The 15,340-nt window shown below is 44.6% G+C and overlaps 1 protein-coding gene across 1 annotated transcript in view; it reads right to left on the bottom strand.

Annotated features, from left to right (window-relative positions):
* LOC137334698 (dedicator of cytokinesis protein 4-like) overlaps positions 1-15,340 on the bottom strand; it is a 329,737-nt gene that overhangs the window by 188,314 nt on the left and 126,083 nt on the right. The window contains exon 8 of the mRNA XM_067999572.1: positions 2,713-2,864. Coding sequence (XP_067855673.1) covers positions 2,713-2,864 — 152 coding nt within the window. The remainder of the gene's footprint in view (positions 1-2,712; positions 2,865-15,340) is intronic.

Genomic DNA, 15,340 nt, shown 5'->3' with positions numbered 1-15,340 from the left:
ACTGGACCTCAACTGAAAGACGGCACCTCCAACAATGCAGCACTCCGTTGGTACAGCATTGATACATCAGCACGGATTATATGCTGAAGTCCTAGAGTGGGACTTGAACCACAACCTTCTAAATCAGAATCAAGAGCACTATCAACTAAGCAAAGCTGACCGAGAACTTTATTTGCAGTGAAAGTGCTGCTATAAAGGGAAGCAACATGGGAGCAGTGCACAATGCAGCAGAAAGTAAAGCAAAATATTTATGTACAAACATACATACAAAATTGATGGGCAGGAAAAGACCAGCAAGTCCATCAAGCCTGCCCCACATCATGATGGCCGGATCATCATAGCTAAACACTTCTTCCCTTCCCCGGCCTCCCTCCCTCACACCCAGCCCCGCAACCATGTAGTCTCTTGGGAGAGGCAAAAAGATGTTAAAAAAACCATGAAATTATGCATGCTTTGCCAGTGACTGTCAAAGTCATCACACCCCTTAACTTATTTGTCACAGGCTCATTCTAATCTGAGCTAACCCATGACATGTGATTGCTATTAACACATTACTACTCAGGCAGAATTAGCATCAATTCTTAACTGCTTAGACACAACTTGCATCACAAGATGAAACTTGGCCCCATAATGTCCAGTTAGTCCAGGTCAATCCTGCACCCTTATTACAAGGTCTTGTTAATCTGGATCAATCCAGCACCCTAAATACAATGGCCTGAAAATTCCTGGTTCCCCAATGTGGTGTAATAATTGCAGTGGGACAACACTTAAGCCTACCAAAACCAAAGGAGGCTGACCCCAGAAGAAATCCTGAGTTCAGATAATTTAAATAATACTGGTGGCATAGGGCAAGAATCCCACCAGCAGGGGGCAAGATATGCTGCAGACCCTCGAAAATTCAGGAAGAGGACAGAACAAGGCCACAAGTTCTGTGGCAACAACCAGCATTTAATAGCATGTGAAGATGAAGCAATGGCAATAATTAGCTTCTACTCTGACCCGACGGTCAGGGATGGAGATATGGAAGTCTCTGCACCTTCAGTGCATTCATGAGAATGTGTACCTTTTCTTATACGAGATCCACAAAGCAGCTGATTAAGATAGAATAGAAGTAATTGGTATCGCTTGCCATCCTGCCCCTTTCCACTGCTGTTGAAATACAGCTGAGACACTGGACTGACCAAATATGAAAGCGTCATGACAACTCTCAGCATATTGTGAATTCATGCGCAAGAAGCTGTGCCTCTCCTCACAAAAGAGCTGCACATTTAGGGAATGGAAATCTTTGCGATTCATATAAATATGGGGGTTTATATTTGGAGCATGCAATGTCATATGGGTCTGATCAATAGCCCCTACAACCCTGGGAAATCTGGCAATTCTTTAAAATTTGATGCTTTTCTCAGTCATCTGTGTGGGAGCACTGTCAAATTGTATAAATTGAGCTGTCCTGGGGAAGGCAGCATTGGAGAATTGCCTTACATAGTAGTGCACAGCAAATTGGTCGATCTGGACAAAAGTCCCACTGGTTATCTGGAATGAGCCTGTGGCTTAAAAGTTGAGAGCTGTAGTACTTTCTCTGCCAATACGAGAGCTGTGCATGTTGTGGACCTTGGTTGGCTGCAGCTGAATGAATGAACAGAGCTCCTCCAAACATCCATAACTGCAGTGCAGCCTTCTGAGACAGATCCCTTGGAAAAGATCTCAAGTCTGCCTGGGTCTGTGCATCCTGCAAAATGGTAGTGCCAGAAAGGTCTGGCTCTCCTCTGGTGTTGCTCGATTAATCCAGCTTCCCTTACAGCTGTTTACTGGTCCTCTTCTTCCAACATATGGATCATGTAAAGTGCGAATCCCATTGGCAGCCCTCATATTATAGTTCAATCAATGTGCTGAAATGAAATGCTTTCAAAGGGTGTTGCAGACAGCAGCAAAAGACTTCTTGAATATGACAATGAACATTTTTTTTACAATACTTGCCATGGGTCAAGATATGACCAAAAATCTCCACAAACAATCCCAGTTGAGCAGTGCCCCTTTAACCAAGTACTGTCATCTTGGTGAATGGGTGCTGGCAAACTGCACATTTCAAACAGTGATGCACATTCTCAAGGCCAGATGGGATGGCAGAAGTCACTGAATTAAACATGGGTGACATAATTTTGTCCTAACGCCATCATTTGCATATGGCTGCCACGAGAAGAGTGGGGGCTACTTCAACGGACCCTGAATGAATTTATGCTCCAGTGGTCAGAAATTCCTGCCCTGCAAAAGCGTAATTGCCGACTTCCTCCCTCAACCCAGGAATTTCAGGGCCAATGTCTAATGAAGGCATGAATTTTTCATTACAGGCTAGTGTTCCACAGTTTAGTTAGAACTAATCAATAGTGTGTCATCTTTTAAAAAAAAAACAGCAGTTTCAGTAATGATGATTTAGATCCAGCAACTATAGCCTTTGGCTACGTTCCATACCTCATTAGAGTACAGACAAGAGGAGTCTACATTTTTGAGACAGCCAATCTATTTCAAGCTTTCACTGACAGCGTATGAGCATTTAAAAAAGAACCATTGCTGAAATCTGCTTCAGTTACATCATTAGCAGCTGAAACTGCAGGTTAACAATGTACAGATCCCACAGCAATCTCATTTCAAACACAGTGAATTGTGTTAAAAGTTCATTTTTCTTCAAATAAAATGGAAGATATGTAAATTCACCTGACGGGATGATTCTCCCTGCTATCATAAATTGAAAAGAAGACCTCGAGTTCTTCCCCTAGATTAGCACACATCAGACTTTTCATTTGTAGAAAGAGGTGGTGGGTGCTTGTTGGCACTGGGGTATCTTTCTTTCGATGTCTGTGCTCCATCTGTAAGCAATTATAAAAATAAATCAAAGATTAAAAAACTACCAGTCACAACTACAGCTGCAAAACAAAATGATTGTAGTTACAAGAGGCTTCGTTTTTCAGTGCATTGTAATAGAAGGGTCATCCTCATCATTTATACACCAAGTGCTTGATAACATTTATTATCTATTTAAGTGATGCAGCATGTTGCTGCTACAACAAAAGTTCATGCCTGCAGTTACCCAAAGTCAAAACTCCTGGTCACTGTGGTACTGAGGTGGAGGGGTACAGTGAAAGCCATGTCCTTCTCAGTGAAGAAATATTTGTGACAAGTCACTGGAATTTTCTCACTCATGTCAACAATAGCAGCTACGACTTTAATTTATATAGCATCTTTAACCCAAGTAAAATAATGGCCTGGAATTTGCTGAAAACTTGTACCATTACGATGACATACGCCATTATTCGAGCGCAGAAGTTCCAGTAAATTATGGTGTGAGTAACTTACGCAATTACTACGCCGCTCCATAATTTCCTGGAACTTTTGCATCGCTCTGCCGTTACCCCTTGCTGAAAACAGTTAGAAGGTAATTATAATAGCTCCGCCCCATTAAAATCAATAGCAATCACAAATTTGCTGCAGTTAAGCCAGTCTTCACTCCGCTGCCACTCAGACTGAAAAATAATGATGCTGGAGACCTGGCAGCACTGTAATTTATGTGTTTATTCAAGATGGTTGCAGCAGGGGTATCCTTTCTGCTTTTGATGCCTTATTGTCCACACTTCATGCACACGATCAATCCAAAGAGAAGCCCAGCTCCGTTAACAAAAATGGATTCATGGTTAGCACTTCATTTGGCATCGTAATCATTCCCATTGTAAGAAGCATTAGGGTAATGGAATATCTCCTGTTACTTTTATGCTTCAGTATTACCACCATAACAAAGAAATCGCACCATTAGGTTATCTCCTACAGATGCACTAAATTCTATTCATTCCCATACTGATATCCCGATGCGATTCACAGTAAGCATGGATTTGAATCGGCCCACGGTATATAGTTATATATCTGACCTTTGCAATACTGTATGTGCAGGCAAGTAAACAGACAATAATCTGGTTCACATTGTGTAGAATAGCACGCAGTGTCTCCCTCAGAAAGGTAATTTGGCCTTAATGAATTACAACGGTATAATGAATACTAGCAGAATAACAGTGAGTGCTTGCTTATCCATCCCCTTAACTTTCTCCATTCCATTTATTAAGTGAGGTCGTGAAATCTGCCTATAACGTTCTGATGGCTCTTCAATACACATTCAAACCTGAATGACGAATCGATTAATTAGGAATATCAGGCCATTTCTACATGTTCTGTTACAGGTGGTCCTCGAAAGGGATTTTACTGTACATAAGAACATAAGAAATAGGAGCAGGAGTAGGCCAATCGGCCCCTCGAGCCTGCTCCGCCATTCAATAAGATCATGGCTGATCTGATCCGAACCTCAAATTTAAATTCATGTCCAATTTCCTGCCCGCTCCCCGTAACCCCTAATTCCTTTTACTTCTAGGAAACTGTCTATTTTTGTTTTAAATTTATTTAATGAATTGTACAGAATTAAAAACCTCAAAAATCTTCGTACTAATTTAGGCAACTAAACTTTAGAGGGGATACATATTATAAATCTGCATCTTCATAACCATGTTGGTATATTAATAGATCAGGACTTATAGAAACTTGGGGCTCTATTTTAGCACCCGCGATCGGGTGCGTTCCTAGTGGGAGGGGGCTCTGAAAATCGGGGATTCCCGGGGCGGGTCAGGAGCACAGCTCCAACCCGCCCACTTCCGGGTTTCCCACAGACGCGCTGACATGCACGCGCAGCCCACAAATAAACACCTTAAGTGGCACCCCCCGGCAATTAAAGCCGGCGGGATGCCACTTAAGGTATTTATTTTGGTATTTCAGGTCGTTTACAGACCTGATTAACGAGAGATTTTTAGGAGGGTGGGATTTTACAAACAACTGGGACTGTTTCCCGTACTGGGGGAAACACTCCCAGTTCAAATGGACGTGTTGCAGCCATCAGCCTGTGGCAGCTGCAACGGTCCATTTGACAGGTTGGGGGGGTGGGGGGGGGGTGTGGCAGCGGGGGCGGGGGGGGGGGGGGGGGGGAGACCCTCACTCATTGCAGGAGGCCACTCTGTCACTTGGGACAAAGTTTGGCCTCCACCACCCTCCTCCTGACAAGAAAATTCACCAACTTGCACACTTACCCCGGTGTCCAGACACATGTACCTACCTTGCGGACCCCCTCAGATGTACATCTTCCGGATGGGGGCCGCCGTAGCTGCAGTCATGACCTCCTCGGAGGGCGAACAGCATCACCAGCCTCGCCGTCCACACCGTCCACCTCTGACACGTGGCGCTCCACAACACAGTGCTGTGACACATCCACCTGTACAGCAGGAGGGAGGGCAACGGCAGAGAGAGATGCATCGCAGAGGGCACTACCCTCGCCACAGGGTCCACAGACCAAGGCTCAGCCTCCTGGACCTCTCTGAGCAGCAGTGCACACGGAGGCTCAGAGTCACTCGACATGTAGTCGTGGACATCTGCAGCCTCCTTCATGCCGAGCTTCTCCCGGCTGGCCCGAGCACCATCTTCTTACCTGTCGCTGTCAAAGTCACCACTGCCCTCAACCACTTCTCCTCCGCATCCTTCCAGGGTGCCACCGGGGACATCGCCAACGTTTCTCAGTCGTCTGCACAAAAGAGCCCTGCAAATACACCTACACCCACTCTGCAGTGACATAATGGGTGGCATCAGGTGTGGGTCTTCATTGTGATCCTCAGGAAAGGGCATTATTGCACAAACCAGACAAGATTCACAAAGACGTGGCAGTAGTGGTGCCAATATAATATGTGATGGGAGTTGCTCAGAAATTAAATATAAGTAAAAACCATGACAAACCCTCAAACACCCTTGTGCTCACGACACGTTTGCCTTATGCTGCCTACTGCACATATGTGATGCATGCCCTGTGGCTGCAGCACAGGTAGTGGCAGGTTGAGTGAGACTGACTGTGAAAGAGATGCACGAGAGGGTGAGTATGAGATAGAGCCATGAGATTGTATGAGGATTGGGTTGAGTGGTAGTGGCGGGATGAGTACTGGCGAGGTGAGTAAGTGCAGGTAAGATGAGGATGAGGTTTAAGTGGGTGTGAGGGGTGATGTGACAGAGTAGTGTTGGCAGTGCAGAAGGAGATGTGGGGTGGGGGCGGTGATGTGGCAGACGGAGTGTAGGGGAATGAGAAAGTGTACTCACTTTGGCTGACCTACTTAGGTCATTGCAGCGCCTCCTGCACTGTGTGCAGGTGACCTCCTCTGCCACCTCGAGCCAGGCCTTCTTGGTGGCAGAGGCAGGCCGCTTCCTCCCACCCGCCGGGGGGGGGGCGGTGGGGGAGATCACTCTCCTCCCCCTCCTCACCCCATCCAGTAAGAGCTGGAGTGAGGCATCATTAAACCTGGGAGCAGCCTTCCCCCCTGGGCTGCTCCATGCTGTAATTTTTCCTATTTCTTGCAGCATCAGTCAGTGGAGGACTGCCCCTTTAAATAGAGCTCCTCCAGCTGACAGACCTTACTGCGCATGCGCAGTCCGCCCGCCGCGCAGCTCAGCAGCGGGGAACCCGGAACAAGAGGTAAGTGGATCCAATCAGCCTGCGATTGCGTTCGGGGCAGACTGATTTCACCGGGCGTGTTACCCACGCGCCCAATCGCACCCCACCCCGCCACGAACCCGCCGCCCTGGTAATATCGGGCCCTTGATGGCAATCAAAATCATTTACAAACTGCAATGGCCTTTGGCTGCGCCGCCTCAGATTTGTCACAATGCTCGCTGCGGTATATTCTCATCAATTCTCCATCAAATTTTGGTGTAAAGTAGTCGCTGGATGAGCGGGAGGACAATGGTCTAACTTATGTCATTTGTTATCAATATTGCTTTTGCAGCGAAATCTGGCCCAATATAAATTTGAATTTATATAGCGTTTTTAAAATGTCCCAAGGTGCTTCACGGAGGGAAAATTGGATACTGAATGATAGTCGGTGGAGAGGTATTATATAGAATTACATAGAATGTACAGCACAAAAACAGGCCATTCAGCCCAACATGTCCATGCTGGTGTTTATGCTCCACACAAGCCTCCTCCCACCCATCTTCATCTAACCCCATCATGATATCCTTCTATTTCTTTCTCCCATGTGTTAATTTAGCTTCTCCTTAAATGCATCCATGCTAGTCACCTCAACTATTCCTTGTGGTAGCGAGTTCCACATTTTAACCATTCTCTGAACAGGAACATAGGAATATAGGAACAGGAGTAGGCCATTCAGCCCCTCGTGCCTGCTCCGCCATTTGATAAGATCATGGCTGATCTGTGATCTAACTCCATATACCTGCCTTTGGCCCATATTCCTTAATACCTTTGGTTGCCAAAAAGCTATCTATCTCAGATTTAAATTTAGCAATTGAGCTAGTATCAATTGCTGTTTGCGGAAGAGAGTTCCAAACTTCTACAACCCTGTGTGTAGAAATGTTTTCTAATCTCACTCCTGAAAGGTCTGGCTCTAATTTTTAGACTGTGCCCCCTACTCCTAGAATCCCCAACCAGCGGAAATAGTTTCTCTCTATCCACCCTATCTGTTCCCCTTAATATCTTATAAACTTCGATCAGATCACCCCTTAACCTTCGAAACTCCAGAGAATACAACCCCAATTTGTGTAATCTCTCCTTATCACTTAACCCTTGAAGTCCGGGTATCAAGAATAAAGAAGTTTCTCCTGAATTCCCTACTGGATTTATTAGTGATTATCTTACAAATATGGCCCATAGGTCTAGTCTCCCCCGCAGGTGGAATCACCTTCTCTACGTCTACCCTATCAAACCCTTTCATAATCTTAAAGGCCTCTATCAGGTCACCCCTCAGTCTTTTCTCTTCTAGAGAAAAGAGCTCCAGCCTGCTCAATCTTTCCTGATACCAGAACTGAGAGATTATATCTATCACCCATGATAGGGAAAATGATTAAAGGTATGGTCAAAGGAATAACTTTTGAGGAGGCTTTTAAATAATGGGCAAGAGGCAGTACGGTGGAGCGCTTCAGGGGGAATTAGAGTGTAACAGGACATGTGATACATGCGTTTGCAACCATCTTCAGCCAGAAGTGCCAAGTGGATGATCCATCTCGGCCTCCTCCCGATATCCCCACCATCACAGAAGCCAGTCTTCAGCCAATTCGATTCACTCCACGTGATATCAAGAAACGGCTGAGTGCACTGGATACAGCAAAGGCCATGGGCCCCGACAACATCCCAGCTGTAGTGCTGAAGACTTGTGCTCCAGAACTAGCTGCGCCTCTAGCCAAGCTGTTCCAGTACAGCTACAACACTGGCATCTACCCGACAATGTGGAAAATTGCCCAGGTATGTCCTGTCCACAAAAAGCAGGACAAATCCAATCCGGCCAATTACCGCCCCAACAGTCTCCAGACCTCATTACAGCCTTGGTCCAAACATGGACAAAAGAGCTGAATTCCAGAGGTGAGGTGAGAGTGACTGCCCTTGACATCAAGGCAGCATTTGACCGAGTGTGGCACCAAGGAGCCCTAGTAAAATTGAAGTCAATGGGAATCGGGGAAAACTCTCCAGTGGCTGGAGTCATCCCTAGCACAAAGGAAGGTGGTAGTGGTTGTTGGAGGCCAATCATCTCAGCCCCAGGGCATTGCTGCAGGAGTTCCTCAGAGCAGTGTCTTAGGCCCAACCATCTTCAGCTGCTTCATCAATGACCTTCCCTCCATCATAAGGTCAGAAATGGGGATGTTCGCTGATGATTGCACAGTGTTCAGTTCCATTCACAACCCCTCAAATAATGAAGCATTCCGAGCCCGTATGCAGCAAGACCTGGACAACATCCAGGCTTGGGCTCATAAGTGGCAAGTAACATTCGTGCCAGACAATGACCATCTCCAACAACAAAGAGTCTAACCACCTCCCTTTGACATTCAACGGCATTACCATCGCCTAATCCCCCACCATCAACATCCTGGGGGTCACCATTGACCAGAAACTGAACTGGATCAGCCATATAAATACTGTGGCTACAAGAGCAGGTCAGAGGCTGGGTGTTCTGCGGTGAGTGACTCACCTCCTGACTCCCCAAAGCCTTTCCACCATCTACAAGGCACAAGTCAGGAGTGTGATGGAATACTCTCAGCTTGCCTGGATGAGTGCAGCTCCAATAACACTCAAGAAGCTCGACACCATCCAGGACAAAGCAGCCCGCTTGATTGGCACCCCATCCACCACCCTAAACATTCACTCCCTTCACCACCGGCGCACTGTAGCTGCTGTGTGTACCATCCACAGGATGCACTGCAGCAACTCGCCAAGGCTTCTTCGACAGCACCTCCCAAACCCGCGACCTCTACCACCTAGAAGGACAAGAGCAGCAGGCACATGGGAACAACACCACCTGCACATTCCCCTCCAAGTCACACACCATCCCAACTTGGAAATATATTGCCGTTCCTTCATTTTCGCTGGGTCAAAATCCTGGAACTCCCTTCCTAACAGCACTGTGGGAGAACCTTCACCAGACGGACTGCAGCGGTTCAAGGCATTGGCTCGCCACCATCTTCTCAAGGGCAATTCGGGATGGGCAATAAATGCCGGCCTCGCCAGCGACGCCCACATCCCATGAACGAATGAAAAAAAACAGTATCTCCCACAACACGTTACCACCAGTGTCACGTCAGTTTTCTTGCAACTGTATCATTACATTTCCCACGAGCAGACCCCACATTCCTTACAAATCAGAAGCCACAGCCCGGCCACTTTCTGCCCTTGCAAAGATGTTGTATCATTTAGGACTCGTGATCGGCGACCGCGAATGCCTGTTGTACTTCATTTCTTCTTGTGTCACTCTGAGAATATTATCAATGTATCATAGTTTAACTGGATTCTCAATTATTTACTGAAATTAAAATAAGTAGGACACACACAGACCAGCACAAGCTTATGTACGATGACATTAGTAAATGGTCTGCTCTAACTACATTCCACCCCAAACAGCAATAAGTGTCAAGAGTCTCTTCGCCAGTAGCCTAAAATGCATTCCAGCTTTGCAGTTCCGGTCTATCCAGGATCACCTTGGTTCCCACAATTTCCTGGTTCAGTATTTCTTTTCAGCCTTCCATATCAAAGGTTGTAAAGTACCAATCTCCTTTAGAGCTTGTGAACTTCATGGCGAATTCCAAGCAGACACAACATAATGCATAAAGAAGTTATAGTCACTTACAGATTGAATGAGCGACAGGAGGGAGTCATTCATGCATCTTCAAACAGTATCTTAATATAACCATAGAATTTACTGGAACAATCCCAAAATTAATCCTATTGTCCTGCTCTCTCTCCCCTAAGCTTGTATCACTCTTCAAATATTTATCCAATTGTTTCCTTGAAAGATGCAATGGCCTCTCCCTCAACTATTCCCTATGGCAAAGCATTCCATGCTCAACAACTGTGTAAAAGAATTTCTCCTAAACTATCTCCTCACTCTCAGTGATTATTTTAAATTGACAACCCCTCATCACATGACTCCCCAAGAATAATCTTGCTTATTCACTGTCAGAACTCTTTGAAAATGTTAAAACATCTATTGAATCTCCTTTCAGCCGTCTCTGCTCTAGTGGAAATAATCCCAGCATTTCAAGTTTTCCGGATCGAAATCAAGTAATTTCTTTGACGGACTAAAAACATATTGATCCAGAAATCAGTCCTGAATGATTCTAAAAAGCATTCCCCACTTTGACCACATACATTAGCTTTATTGCAGTCTGTCTTGGGATAATTAAAATCACAATACTGCCTTGTTATTCTTGTATAGCTCTCTGAATTATCTCATCTCCACTTTTTTGTAGCCTGTAATGCACACAAAGAACTAAGACCTCCCTTCCCATTTCTTAGATCTACTATTTGAATTCTGTCTTTATGCAACATCCAGGACATCCTTATCTGGTTGGTGATAGGATCCTTCACCAACACTACCAGGCCATCCCTGACAATCACTCCTGAAATGTTATAACCAGGAATATTAAGTTCCCAGTTCAGTTCGAACACAAGCCACATTTTTGTTACTATATCATATCCCTCCATAGTTATTAATGCTTTAAACTCTCCATTTCTACTCCAATTGCTTTTTAATCCTGCTCTCCCTCTTCACCCTCAGACCCAGACTTTCCCTATCTTCCACCATATTAGTTTAAAACCTGCCCCACTGCTCTATTTACCCTCTGTGCAAGGATATTGGTGCCAATTTGGTTTAAGTGAAAGCCATCCCTCCAGTACAGCCTTAAAGAAATATTTTAATATTCTCAACAAGTATACATTCCATTGAGAAATAAAAACTCCACGGGAAAAGTGATCCACCGTGGCTAACTAAAGAAATTAACGAGAGTATTAGATTAAAAGAAGAGGCCTATAACGTTGCCAAGAAGAGTAAGCAGCTTGGGGATTGGGAGAGTTTTAGAAACCAGCACAGGATAACCAAAAAAATTGATAAAAAGGGAGAAAATAGAATATGAAAGTAAACTAGTAAGAAATATAAAAACGGATTGTAAGAGCTTCTACAAGTATGTAAAAATGAAAGGAGTAGCAAAAGTTCGTCTCAGAGGCTGAGACAGGAGAAATTATAATGGGGAATCAGGAAATGGCAGATGCGTTAAACAAATATTTTGTATCTGATTTCACAGTAGAAGACACAAAAAGCACACCAAAAATAGTGGGGAACCAAGGAGTAAATGAGAGTGAGGAACTTAAAACAATTAATATCACTAGAGAAAAAGTACTGGACAAATGGGACCGACAATCGACAAATCCCCTGGACCTGATGGCCTACATCCTAGGGTTCTAAAAGAGGTGGCTGCAGAGATAGAGGATGCGTTGGTTATGACCTTCCAAAATTCTCCAGATTCTGGAATGGTCCCAGTGGACTGGAAGGTAGCAAATGTTACCCCGCTATTCAAGAAGGGAGGAAGACAGAAAACAGGTAACTACAGGCCAGTTAGCTTGATATTGGTCGTCAGGAAAATGCTGGAATCCATTATTAAGGAAGTGATAACAGGACACTTCGAAAATCATAATACGATTAGGCAGAGTCAACATGGTTTTATGAAAGGGAAATCGTGTTTGACAAATTTATTAGAATTTTTTGAGGATGTCACTAGCAGGGTAGATAAAGGGAACCAGTAGATGTAGTATATTTGAATTTTCAAAAGGCATTCGATAAGGTGCCACATAAAAGGTTGTTAGCAAAGTAAGGGATCATGGAGTTGGGGGTAATATATTAGCATGGATAAAGGATTCGTTAAAAGACAAAAAAGAAAGTAGGGATTAAACAGGTCATTCTCAGGTTGGCAGTCTGTAACTAGTGGGGTGCCGCAAGGATCGATGTTTGGGCCTCAGCTATTTACAATCTATATTAATGACTTAGATGAAGGGACCGAGTGTAACGTATCCAAGTTTGCTGACGATACAAAACTAGGTAGGAAAGTACACTTTGAGGAAGACACAGAGTCGGCAAAGGGATATAGACAGAATAAGCAAGTGGACAAGAAGGTAGCAGATGGAGTATAATGTGGGGTTGTTCAGTTTGGTAGGAAGAATAGAAAAACAGAACATTTTTTAAATGGTGAGAAACTATTAAATGTTGGTGTTCAGAGAGATTTGGGTGTCTTCATATAAGAAACACAAAAAGTTAGTATGCAGGTACAGCAGGCAATTAGAAAAGCTAAATGGCATGTTTGTTGCAAAGGGGTTGGGGTACAAGAGCAAGGAAGCCTTACTACAGTTGTACAGGGCTTTCGTGAGACCTCATCTGGAGTACTGCGTACAGTTTTGGTCTCCTTATGTAAGGAAGGATATACTTGCCTTGGAGGCGGTGCAACAAATCATAGGATCATAGAAAGATACGGCACAGAAGGAGGCCATTCGGCCCATCGTGTCCATGCCGGCCAAAAAAGCTATCCAGCTTAAACCCACTTTCCACCACTTGATCTGTAGCCCTTTAGGTTACAGCACTTCAACTGCTCATCCTAGTGCTTTTTAAAATGAGGTTCACTGGGTTAATTTCTGGGATGAGGCTTGTCCTATGAAGAGAGGTTGAGTAGAATGGGCCTATACTCTCTCAAGTTAAGAAGGATGAGAGGTGATCTCATTGAAGCATATCAGATTATGAGGGGGCTTGACAGGGTAGATGCTGAGAGATTGTTTCCCTTGGCTAGAGAGGCTAGATCCAGGATAAGGGGTTGGCCATCAAGACTGAGATGAGGAGGAATTTCTTCACTCAGAGAGTTGCGAATCTTTGGAATTCTCTACCCCGGAGGGCTGTGGATGCTGAGTCATTGAATATATTCAAGGCTGAGATGGATAGATTTTTGGACTCCAGGGGAATCTAGGGGCGGGAAAGTGGAGTTGAGGTCGAAGGTCAGCCATGATCTGATTGAATGGCGGAGCAGGCTCGAGGGGCCGTATGGCCTTCTTCTGCTCGTATTTCTTATGTTCTTATTATGTTCCAGAAATTGCACCAATGCCCTCAGAACGCGAACCCTTTGCTCTTGCACAAACCCTGCAGCCATACATTGACCTTACTGATCGCTCCTTAACTTGAACAGCATGTGGCACAGGAAATAATGTGTAGAATGTCTTTTTTTTTTCCTCTAATTTCGTGCCGAACTCCTTAAGCTCCCTCCGCAAGATCTTAAAAATACTTCTTTCTATGTCAATAGTTCCAACATGTACCACAACGCTGAGCCGCTCTCTCTTCCTTTCTAGGAGTTTTTCCACCCATTCGTAATGGCCTTCACTCTGGCAAGGGAGGCAACTGCTATTCGGCATTCCCATTCACAACTACAAAAAAGCCTATCGATATCCCTGACCATAGAATCCCTCATTACTACTACTCTCCCATTCTTGCCATCGACCTGCCTCTCATACCCGTCTGTAATCCCTTGCTCCATGATTTCCCAATGTTGCTCAGGACCACCATCCTTCGAGTCGCTGTCACTGTCCACCTCACACTTGTCCAGCACTAAGGGGGAGAATGTCCATGCGGTGAGTTGCACTGCTTTTATACCAATGGAAAAAGAAAGATTTGTGCCTGCCGATGGTCTGGAGAGGTATTTGAATTTCCTGGGTCAAGTCATGAACAAATCCATTGGAGCAGTGATTGGTGTAAATCCCATGCAAAACAGGTGCAATCTGCCGAGCTTCTTGCAAATTAGAGTGCAGCCTTTAAAAAGCCATTCAGGCTGAAGACCAAAGGCTTACGGGAGCAGCAGGTAAGTAAGGGACAGTGCTTGGCTCACTCACCTAGCTGTCAGCTCACTTGACTGTATGTTTAATGAATCTCTGCTCCAGAGACTTCAGCCCCAATTATAACCTAACCCACCCAAAAAGAAGGTGGCGGATTCAGGTCAGACATCCAATTTACACCCGGCCCAATTTTACGCTCCAATGAAGTAAAATCAAAATTGAACGTCTGACCTGAACCCACTCCGTTCTCACCGGATGGGTTAAGTTAAAATCAGGGCTTTAATTTTCCAATACATAGTTCAAATGTGCTGCTCCTGGATACATTGATGGCCCACATATCTATACTCATCACAAGAGTTCCCTGCACTGCCAGCCCTTTGGATCTAATTTTAAAAATGTAAGATAGTGTTAACCTGAACTCCCACAAGCACCAAACTCTCAAGAGTCAAACTCTGCTTACTCATTACTGTTTCCCCTGGCTGGAGAGTCCAGAACTAGGGGTCATAGTCTCAGGATGAGGGGTCGGCCATTTAGGATTGAGATGAGGAGAAATTTCTTCATTGAGGGTTGTGATTCTTTGGAATTCTCTACCCCAGAGGGCTGTGGCTGTTCAGTAGTTGAGTATATTCAAGACTAAGATCGATAGATTTTTGGACACTGAGGGAATCAAGGGATATGGGGTAATGTGGGAAAGTGGAGTTGAGGTAGACGATTAGCCATGATCTAATTGAATTGTGGAGCTGGCTCGAGGGGCCAAATGGCCTACTCCTGCTCCTATTTCTTATGTTCTTATTACACATAAGTATTAATTATAGACGGAAAAAAAACCCTTGTCGAATGGCACCTCAAGGTTGAACTCTCTGAGGCAAACACCAGAGTCTTCTGAGCTCTCACAATGCACAGAGAGAAAGTGCCAGAGAACAGCTAATCAACTTGCATTTATATCGCACTTTTAACGTAGCAAAACATCCAAAGGCGCTCTTTTGTGACTAATTCATTAACTTTTACCACTTCAAAACAGCTCACCATTTAAGGCACCAAATAAACAATTTTAAAAGGCTCTGAATATTGAACGGATAAACTAAATTAAAAATTTAAATACATTTACAGTAAAAAAATACAGTAAGATAT

Source organism: Heptranchias perlo, chromosome 18, assembly GCF_035084215.1.
Source record: "Heptranchias perlo isolate sHepPer1 chromosome 18, sHepPer1.hap1, whole genome shotgun sequence".
NCBI lineage: Eukaryota > Metazoa > Chordata > Chondrichthyes > Hexanchiformes > Hexanchidae > Heptranchias > Heptranchias perlo.
Note: the sequence above shows the minus strand (reverse complement) of the source record. Positions and strands in the feature narration are given on the sequence as shown.